This window comes from Lagopus leucura, unplaced genomic scaffold, assembly GCF_019238085.1.
Source record: "Lagopus leucura isolate 7727_CA_CO unplaced genomic scaffold, USGS_WTPT01 Super-Scaffold_1, whole genome shotgun sequence".
NCBI classification, from domain to species: Eukaryota; Metazoa; Chordata; class Aves; order Galliformes; family Phasianidae; genus Lagopus; species Lagopus leucura.
This window is the reverse complement of record NW_024962250.1, coordinates 40,705,919-40,716,481: the sequence shown is the minus strand read 5'-3', so window position 1 is coordinate 40,716,481 and position 10,563 is coordinate 40,705,919. Positions and strand designations below refer to the sequence as shown.

General features: G+C 55.8%; 1 protein-coding gene across 1 annotated transcript; it reads right to left on the bottom strand.

The window, feature by feature from the left end:
* Positions 1-5,653: 5,653 nt before the first annotated feature.
* On the bottom strand, positions 5,654-8,468 carry ARF6 (ADP ribosylation factor 6). The gene has a single exon (XM_042871161.1). It carries the CDS (start codon positions 8,400-8,402, stop codon positions 7,875-7,877), a length of 528 nt encoding a protein of 175 aa, XP_042727095.1. The 5' UTR covers positions 8,403-8,468; the 3' UTR covers positions 5,654-7,874.
* Between the last annotated feature and the right edge of the window lie 2,095 nt (positions 8,469-10,563).

Genomic DNA, 10,563 nt, shown 5'->3' with positions numbered 1-10,563 from the left:
GCACAGCAGGAGGAGGCCGGGGAGCCCGCAGGGTCAGAGAGAAGCACTGGGTGTCCCTTGGGTTGCTCTGCTTTTCGTGCCAAGAAATGGATGGTTGTGTGACGCCAGGATGCCAATTTGGCCACGCCGCTCTGAAATGCTGTTTTGCTGCAGGTTTGCAGCTTGGGGAAGGCGATGCCCCAGAGCAGATGCAGGCAACAGCACACCGGGAGCACTGGGAGTGCTGGGAGTTGGGACATCTTCTGCATGGGGTGTCTGTGTGATGCACCCTACAGCCACCTCGGCCTGGCTGAGCCGCTCACCTGCTCCTGGTGCATGGGAATGGTGCTCCAGCCAAAGCAGGCAGCACTCAGTGTATGAGTGAATGGGCTTTCTGGATGCTAATCAGGAGGAGGAAGTGAAGATCATCCTTAATTGCAGATCAGCTTGCTCAGCTGTTTTGCCAACTCATGCAGGACATCCCAGCTCCCATCCTTGCTGTGGGAACTCATGGCACCTCGCTCACCTGGCCACAGTGCACCCAGATTCTGCAATGGGAGCTTCCTCCTGTTTGGCCCACCAGGGGGAAACGTCCCATCCCAACAAATGCACCAAAAAAGGTCACTTTTTTTTTCCCAATCCAACAGCCCCCGGGCTCAGTGTCTGGCTGCTGTAGGTGGTGAAGGTCGGGTCGGGCCAGGTTTGGAGTCAGATTTGAGCCATTTATTCTGTTTTTTTGCCGAAAGTGGGTGAGTGGGGAAGGGGTTTCCTACCCCATAGGACGTGGGGACGGCCCTGTGTCGCTGAGGCTCAGTGCATCAGCCCCAACACCTACCCCTGGGGCTCAATGGCAGGCAATGCAGCTGCCTCGGCATGGCCAACCCAGCTCAATGGCACGGCCAAGGGGGCTGCAGGGAGCCCCCAGCTCTGCGCCATCAGCACTGCAGGAAGGAGACAAACTGGGGGCCGTGCACGGCCTTTGCACTGCACTGCATGGGGCTGCGCTCCGATGTTTTCTCTTCCTGCTCCCAGACGTCCCAGGAGGCCCAGCCGGGCCGGCCGGTCGCACAGGGAAAAGGAACCCGTGGGACTATGAAAATCATATTGAAAAGAGCTGAGCATTAATTAGGTCACATCCTTCAAAAGCAGCTCGGGATCACACGATGAGAAGTGCCGGCGGAGCAGCCCTGAGCGGGCTGGGGGCAATGGAGCTGCGATGTCTGCGTGTGGGGCTCCTCTTCTTGCACAAACACCCATCTGTACACACACAGATACATCCTTGACCCGCCGCTGCTTGCTGCATGGGGCAGTTTGGCTGGGGCTGGGGTTGGGGTGCAGGGTGCCCCACGTGTTGCTCACAGTGGGAAAGGGAAGGATCCTTCAGCCAGGGATCCTTAAGCATCTGCAGCTGAAAAAGGAGGAAAAAATCCCAATTTTACAGCACTGAGCTCTGAGCTTCTGTCTGGAAAATGTGACGGCGCTTAATGAGAAAAGCACGGCCGCGTGATTTCCCTTCGGAGCTGCACAGCTGTGAAACAAATAGAGGGAAAAGTCGAGGTCCCTTCTGCTTTGCTATGATGTGGCCATGCTTTGGGGTGTCTGCAGTACGGGCAGTGGGGTGTGGAGGCACCAGAGCTGCCCTGTAGGGCAATAGGTCAATATTGGCATTGCTGTTAATGTGTAACGAGGTGTCACGGGGCCGGACACGGCTGTGGGTGTCTGCTCTCATTGGGCAGAGCTGAGATTGGAGCAGGTGAGCTCTGTGCAGTGGGGAGGCTGTGCCTGGGGCAAGGCTTGGAGGCCTCAGAGCGGCTTTTGGGCGATGCTGGCTGCAGCCACGCATAGAAACATCCAGGTTAGAAAGACCTCCAAGATCTCCAACCCACCGCACTGTTCCCACTGCCCACGTCCCTCAGCTCCACATCCCCACGGCTCTGCAGCACCTCCAGGGATGGTGACCCCACCACTCCACGGGCAGCTGTGCAGTGCAGCATCACTCTTTTGGACAATAAATGTTTCTCATACCCAACCTAACCCTACTACACAACCTAATTTCCCCCTCAGCATCTCAGGGGCAGCACGTGGCCCAGGTGCTCGGGTTCCTCTGCAGGACCCTGCATCCCCTGCAGCCTCTGCACTGCAGGCAAAGGGAAGCAGCAGAGCAGCACTCGGGCACAGCTCTGAGCCCTCCCCAGCCACACTGTGCATGCACAGACATTCCTTGGCCGTGCGATCAGACCGGAAAAGATTGACTTCAGCCCAGGGATCGGCGGAGCAGCTTTGACTTCACTGGCTGGAGTCCTGCAGCCTCCAGCAAAGCTGAGGCCGATGCTTTTTGGTGTGGGGCTTTTTTGTTTTTTAGGTGCTAAAAGAGGAAGCGCAGAGGGACGTGCGGTTGAGAAGGTCCAGAAGGAGAAGAGGGGAAGCTTTTATTGCTGCAGGGGAAGGAGGAACCCCACAGTGCTGTGTGTCCCTGCCCACCCTGCTCTGTGCTTTTGCCCTTCCTGCATTCCCCCCCCCCCGAGCCCAGCAGACTGAGGGTCCTGCAGGGCTGGGCCATCGCCGAGCTCCATCACAGCCAGGAATTGTGAGCGTGAACACACAGCTATTGATGTGATGGATAGGATGCAACGGGGACACTGAAGGAGGATGTAATTTGGCCACTTGATCAGCAGGGCTCACTTCTGCAGAGCCAGCTCACGGCGATGTTGTCGGGCTGAAGGAAAAGCTCTCCGGCGAGCACACGGGCTGGGTTTGGTTCCAGTTAGGGCAGCGGATTGGAAGCCACAAGTACGTGATAGGCAAAGCTTCCAGGAGAGCTGGGTCAGCTCCAAACTAATCCAGCCCCTGTGGGGAAAGGGCGTTCTGGCAGATGTTAAGCTAATGGGATAACTGTGAGCGCAGCCCGGCCCGCTGCGTGGCGGCGGCTGAATGTTGGCAGCCGACGACTGAGCGCCCGCTTGACAACAGCCCCTGTTCTTTCAACAGGAATAAGCAGAAAGCTCCTGGGGGAGAGAACAGCAACATGTCAGCAGCACAGGGACCGAGCCAGCCCGTGCCCTGGGATAGCAAAGGATGGCAATGCCACGCTGAGCGTGCCTTCACCCCCGCTTGATGCTGTCCTCTTCACCCCACGGCCTTTGTGCTGCTGCTGCCTCCGTGCCTGAACCGAGGGTCTCACCCTGTGTTGGACACAGGAGCAGCTCTGGGGCTCAGCCCGCTGTGCACAGCTCCACTCCCTTCTCTTCCGTGACGGTGAGAGGCATGAGGCTGAGCCTGGACTTGCTGGTGGCAGCCCTGGGGACGGGGATCCACCCATCTGAGCACTCTTAAGGAAAAATACACAGCGTTTCGAGTATTACTGGCTTCCTTCTCTACCGAAACAGATACCCATTAAATACTGCCTAAGTTGTTTTATTGCTGGTTTTGTTTTGTTTTGTTTTGTTTTTAACTAAAAGCTGTTGCACACCGAGCAAAGGGAAGGGGAAGGCTCCCAGCTGTGGAGGAGCACAGTGCTGAGACCATGCAGCCTCAGCCAGGCTCTGCAGATGACTCACACCTCTGATTCTTTTTTTTCTCTTTTCCAAGGGCGGAGATACCTGTTCTCAAGCACGAGAAGCTGCTTCCTGGACGGCGTGCAGCAAAGCAGCCGCCCTGCACCCCAGCTCTGGGCGCTCGCAGGGAGGAAACCTCAGTGCTGAGCACCACGGGGCTCTGACTCAGCCGTTTCCCCTTCCAAACCGAAGGCAGGGCTGAAATTACACAGCTCCAAGTCCTGAACACGAGGTTGACCGCAGCATTTGAGTCCCCCACCTCGGCCCAAAGCTGCTCGGAGACGTCAGCTCTGCTGTCACGCTTTGGAGGTCAGAAGAGGAACGGGTTTGCTCCATGGAAGTGCCACCGCCTCCATGACAGCTCTGCGACTTCACGCTTCCCCATCTGCCAGCAGAAAGTTTTCTCCTGAAAGCACCAAAGCATTTTGGGCTGAGGGAGCAAAGCTGAAAAGGAACAGCATGGTGCCCAGGCCGGGGCTGCCTCCGTGCTGTGGGAGAGCTCTGCTCTGCTCCCAGAGCTCACTGCACGGTGCCCAGCACTGCTCCTCCAGCACTGAGCATCCCGGTGGTTTCTAAAACCCAAGAGCCGCTCCTTGGGGAGAACCATTACCCGTGAGACTGCATTAGCAGGGTTAATTTCCAATTAGGGATGGCAGGCGCATTTGTTCCTATCCCTGCCCGTGAGGACGGCAGCCCTGTGACTGGGGAAGGCCCTGCTGGGTGACTCACACACGGCACAACCCAGGGCTCTGATTTCAAGCATCGGCGCTGGCGTTCTGAGCCCTGACTAACTCCTGCCATGAAAGAGACGTGAGTTTACTCCTCCAGAGCTTTGTCTACCCACCTGAAGGAGCTTAATTAAGCTGCAGCGAGTTCATTTACGCAGCCGCACCCTTCGCTGACATGCGGGCAGACAGGGCCAGCTGGGGAGCAGGAAGGCCCAGCAGCTCAACCGCGCTCCCACACAGCCCAGCTACATTTCCCAGCCATTCCCCAAGCCCTGAATGGCGCTGTGTCAATGGCAGCTGCCTCCAGCCCCAATGGGCAGCCAACGGGCCGGGTGCTTCCACGGCATAGCTGCCTTCATGCTGGCCCCACGTGCTCCCCACACAACCGTCCATTGCTCAGCCATCATGGAAGCATTGAGTTGCACAGGAGCACAGTGCTCATCCAGCTCCAACCCCCTGCTGTGTGCAGGTCGCCAACCAGCAGCCCAGGCTGCCCAGAGCCACATCCAGCCTGGCCTTGAATGCCTGCAGGGATGGGGCATCCACAGCCTCCTTGGGCAACCTGTGCCAGTGCCTCACCATGGTCCTTCCCATTCATAACAGCCCCTCATCTAAGTCTGATGGGAATTGCAGACAGGCTTTCACCGCTGTGAGATACAACAGAGAGCTCTTTATGTCAGCAGAACACGCTGCTGCAGTGCCATGTTGCCCCTTTCTGTTTCTCTCATAATTAAATAGAAGGAACATACCAGGAGAGCTCCGCTGTGTAATTGCTTTATTTTCTGCTTATTAGTTCTTTACCAACACTACAGCCATATTGAGAACACAAAATTCCTGTTTTCTCATCAGGGAGATCACAGTCTACAAACTCATTCACTGATCAGACACGGTTTAACGCCATTCAAAACTCACTCCATAGATTCACATGGACACAAACGGCCGTGCTCGGGCTCGGTTCGTGGTATCACTGGACTCTGGAGCACCTCACCCCACGGTGAGCTGCAGCTCCATCCTATCAAGGAGATTCTGAAAGTGAAACCGCCGGAGGCGTTCGGTAGCAATGGCCATTTATTTGTGAAGTCTCCGCCACGTTCCGGTCACTTTTATCTCCCTCCACCCCTCCAAAAAAATAAGACATTAAAAAAAAAAAAACAAAACCAAACAAACAAGCAACCGAAAGACAAAAGAAGAAAACAAATCGGTTTCCTTTTCCCTGCAAAAGCAGAATGTCTGAAGCTACAGAGTACAAACTGGTGGATGTGAGGCAACGCAAAGCCTGGCGAGGAGCTCTGCCCCGGCACAGCAAACCGACAGAGACGGGAAATGAAGTGATGGACGTTTCCATTTTGACTGAGAATAGATTTAAGAAAGTTCAAGAACCATTGAGAGAGCTTCAAGTTTTCCAGTTTAGGCATTTACTTTGTGCTTGGCTGTTTTATTTATGCTCCAGAAGAAAACAGAAACCATATTCTTGCATTTTAGCCTTTATACCGCCACACTGTTTGTTAAATTACATCAAGAGGAACACAAAAAGTCTTACGTTTGTAACAAGCTGGAAAATAGAGCAGTGACATTCCGACAGCAACAAGGCTCGGGTTAGAAGGACCCCCCTCCTCCAGAACTGAGATTGCAGTACTGGACACCAGGCTCATCTCACACCCCTCAGCTCGGCAGGGCTTACAGTCAGTGCTCTATCTTCCAGCACCAAGAACCCATTCGGTCCCACTTGCACCCCACATCATTTGGAACCAGATCCAAAGTAACTTTTGCATGGTCCGAAACATTCGATTTCAGAAGTGAATTCAGTATTACTTGTGTGTGTGTGTGTGTGTGTGTGTTAATCTTCCCATTCATCTTTGGTAAGAGCTCCATTTACAATTACTTTGCACAACTGTAGTGTAATGCCCCAATTTCACATCAAACTCATATCCTTGAGGAAAAAAAAAAAGAAAACAACCAACATTTTCTTCTGGTTTTGTAGCATACATTCCTAGAATTCCCCAATGGAGTCGAACTCCTTGTGGAAATCAGAAGTTAATCCTTAAGGCTGAATCAGAACCAGCTGCTTTAGCATTTTTTGCGGCCAGCATTAATACTTGATTGAGACTTCACACTAACACTGGCTCTGGGTGGGGTGTTTTTGCCAGCCACACCTGCACGCTGTGGCACGGCGAATGAGCTGCTTGCCCTTTAAGAACTAATCATGGAAGTTTACATTCATAGTCGTATTCTCACTCTCTCCACCCCGCTCTCATTGGCAGTTACTCAATGGGCTTCAGCCATCCAACACGGTTCCCTTCCTACAGCACTGCAGCAGCAACTCGGGGCCGAGGCTGCGCGGCTGTGCGGGAGCTCAGCCTGCTTCCCCAGGGCGCAGCTCAGCCCTCAGCTCTGCCCCTCTGCACACCCACAGCCACGGGGCTCTGTTTGTTCTCCCAGCGGCACGCACTCAGAAACGAGAAACCCTGTCGAGATTCAGATGCCTGAAGGTGAAGCCAAAAGTGAGAAATCCTTTCAAGATTGTGAGGCCTGAAGATGAAGCAATGTGCCTTCATCCCGAGGCAGGCAAGTCAGTGCTAGACTTCTGCCCCAACCCGCCAATTTGGAGCAGAACTTGTTGCAACGCTTGCAGGTTATTGCTGCATTTTTCTGGAAGGAACCTATCTTGCATTGAATTGGAGACTGACCAAAGGAGTAAAAACTGCAGCTAAACATCATTCAATTTGTAATGCAAGACAGAAACGGAACAGTTCATACCCTGGAACTGTTATTACATCATTCACGTTTTATTCGCTATATGGTTGCTATGTAGGATGGGGAACTTATTTGCATCCCTTCTCATGCATGATGTATGGTTCAGAACTTCACAGCTGACATTTCAAAGCAGTTCTTACATTACCTAGTTAACATGACGCCCGATATGCACTTTGAACATGTTACAATGGTATTCCTATCTGCCACCGCGGGCAGGAATTCGTCTCGTTACGAGGCTGAGATATGGAGCCAGACCGAGAGTCACTACTTAGTTACAGATTAACAGAACTTTAAAAAAAGTCCTTAATATAAAAAGACAGACTGCAGTTTGATTTTAAGCAAGAGTTTTCAGTTTACTAGATGAAGTCGACCTATCGACATATTCCGCATGAAGGCAAAAAAGTAGCAATCTACAGCAAGTGAGAGAGGAACAAAAATATCATCAAAAAAGTAGAACCAGAAAGCATACACTGAAAATGGTACCCCTCCCCCAGCCGTCCCCCAAAATAATCAAACCATCTTAAGGGCTATCGAGAGAAAAAAAAGAAGTTACTTAGCAAGTCTACAACGTGTCTTTCCCCTGTTTGCTGGAGGTCTGCCATAGCATCTAGTGCTTGTGTTCGTGTCACATTCGGAGGTTAGAGCATCCTAACGCCAAGCGAGGAGAGTTAAAACAGGAATCCAGTCAGGTGTGGAGAAGGAAAGGGTGGTCATTGGAGAAAGGTGATCATAATCCTATGGATGCTTTTGTTTTACTTTTCTGAAGAGAATCATTCTTCCGGAAAGCCGTGTGGGTTATTATTTTTTTTTTTTTCTCTTTTCTCTTTAATTCTTTGTAGACTAAATAGTTACTCTCTCATTAGGATTTATAATTGGACGTTAACCATGTCAGCCCTTCGTAGAGTCCGTCCCCTGTCGTAGCACAGGAGGGCTGCACGTACCAATTCCTATCCCTGATCCGGGTCAGGCCCAGTTTCTCCTGGATTTCGTGGGGTTTCATGGCATCGGGCAGGTCCTGCTTGTTGGCGAAGATGAGGATGATGGCGTCCCGCATCTCCCTGTCGTTGATGATGCGGTGCAGCTCCTGGCGGGCCTCGTCGATGCGGTCGCGATCGGCGCAGTCCACCACGAAGATCAAGCCCTGCGTGCCCGTGTAGTAGTGCCTCCAGAGGGGCCGGATCTTGTCCTGCCCCCCCACATCCCACACGTTGAACTTGACGTTTTTGTAAGTGACCGTCTCCACGTTGAAGCCCACGGTGGGGATGGTGGTGACGGACTGGCCCAGCTTCAGTTTGTACAGGATGGTGGTTTTGCCGGCCGCGTCCAGCCCCAGCATCAGGATCCGCATCTCCTTGTTGCCGAAGATCTTGGATAGCACCTTGCCCATCTCGGCGGCATCCAAGGGCCCGGCGCCTGCTGCGGGGCGGAGGGCGCGGAGGGCGAGCGGCGAGAGCCCCGGGGCGGCCCGAGCGAGCGGGGCCGGGGCCGCGGCTCAGCGGCGACCGCGCATGGGGCGGCGGCGGAAACGGCGGGGCGGGGGCCGGAGGAAGGCCGTGAGGAAGGCCCGGCCGCCGCGGGGTGAGGGGCCGCGCCGCGCCCCGCTCGCCCGCCGGGCCCGAGGAGGCGGCTCCGCCCGGCTCCCGCCTCGGCTGCCGCCCCGGCGCCTCAGCTCATGGGCGGCGGGAGGAGCGGCGGCCGGGCGCGCTGCCCGCGGAGAACGAGCGGAGCGGGAGGCGGCGTTTACCTCGGGGCCGCCCGCGCGCTCGGAGCCGGCTCCGCTCCGCGCCGCTCCCTCAGCCAGCACCGCCGGAAAAGCGCCGCGCGAGCCCGCCTCACTTCCCCTCCGCCGCTACCGCGCGTGCGCGCCGCGCCCCGCCCCGCCACCCGCGCGTGCGCCGCCGACGGGGCGGGGGCGCTCGCCCGCTTCCCGCCGCGCGGCCTCGGGGGGGGGGTGCCGCGCCTGCGCGGAGGCTGCGGAAGGAGCCCCGCCCCTCCCGCGTGGGCGGAAGCGTGCGCGGACCGCGCGGCGCGGAGCGGAAGGGCGGAGGCGGCGCCCCAGTTTGCCCGGGAGGAGCGGCGCGCCTGCGCGCTGCCGGCCGCTCCTCCTTCCCCGCGGCGCGGGCGGGGGCGCCGCTTCCTGCGCTGCTGCGGCTGCGCGGAGGGAGGGGCGGGGCTGGGCCCGCCTGCTGGGCGCACCGTGCGCGTGCGGGCGGCGCGGGGGGTCGGGCTGCTATGGGGAGAGGCGCCACGCGATCGCGCGTCAGCGGGAGAGGGCGGGGGGTGCGGGGAGCGCCTTAAAGGGCCAGGCGGGGGGCGGCCTGCCCTTCCGGAGGGGGTCTGCCGCCGGGTGTGAGCATCGGGTAGCTTTAGAAGGTTCTAAAAAAGCGCTTGTTGCTGTTTTTGAGGGTGAAGTGAAGTTTAGGATCGCGCACTGTACAATTAGGTAGTTGGGATGTTGGGAATTGTAGCGGTTAGGAGCTGCAATCAGTCACTCATCAGCCCTGTGTGGTGCAGTCCGTGTAGCTCGAAGCTATGGGTTGGTAGGAAGGGGTGGGAGAGCACTGCCTGCTTCTGGAACGGCTGTTTTGTGTCAGCGGGCAGGAAGGGTCACACGTGGCTGCCCTTAAAAATGGCTGCAGAAGAGCCCTGCCGTGCATCCGTGGGGACGGCGTGTCGCCCAGTGCTCCCCAGGTGGGAGAGCTCACCGCCGCTCGGTGACACCGCTGTGAAAGCTGGGCCTTGTGGTGGCATCTGAGGTGGCCGCGGTGTGGAAAGGCCTTTGGCGATGTAGCACTGCGTCGGTCGGGGGGAGATGGGTGTAGTTGGGTGCTCACCCTGCAGACAGCCTACAAACCCACACCTGTAGGAGTGCCCAATAAAGCTCCGTTTATTGTGTTGCTGGTTGATTCTCAAGGTCAAACACCAAACAAAAGCCTTTACAATACCTGAAGGTGTTCCACGTTACCTGAAAAGCTGCCCTCCTCCAAGGGGTTGGGTTTCAGGGACCTGCTTAAGAATTCAAAGCTTGCTGGTGTCCTTGGGAGAGCCTGACGCGTTCCTGTGCAAGGTAAATGTTTCAGAAGTCAGCGCACAGTGTGTCCTGCTGAGCTGCCAGTGTGGATTTCCAGCCTTGAGAGCATGAAGTAATTAGAGTTATAAAGTGATTAGAGGCTCAAGCCTGGGGAAAAGGATATCTGCAGATGCCTGCAGGGCCTTCTGGTGGCTGGGCCTGGGCCGGGCCACAGGGCTGTCTGCTCCTTATTGCTTCCCTCACCAGCTGCACAGCTACTGACATCTGCTGCTGTGTCTTTCATGGTGGTGTAAGCCTGTGTCTGCTTGTTCTGTCCTCCACCCGTGATCCCAGTGCTGTCACGAGAATACGGCAGAAGAAAATGATACATTTTGGCTTTGTGTTATAACCAATAAACAGACTTCAAGGAAATGGGTCAATGCCCCCTTTCTTTTTATCACTTGAATATAATTTACCCTCCCAATCAATGTGGGTTATCAGGCCAGCTCCATTTCAATATGCTCTTGCTTATCTTGCT

What these genes read in the sequence shown, in the direction of transcription:
- ARF6 (XM_042871161.1), bottom strand. Translation starts at nt 8,402, where the DNA reads ATGGGCAAGGTGCTATCCAAGATCTTCGGCAACAAGGAGATGCGGATC.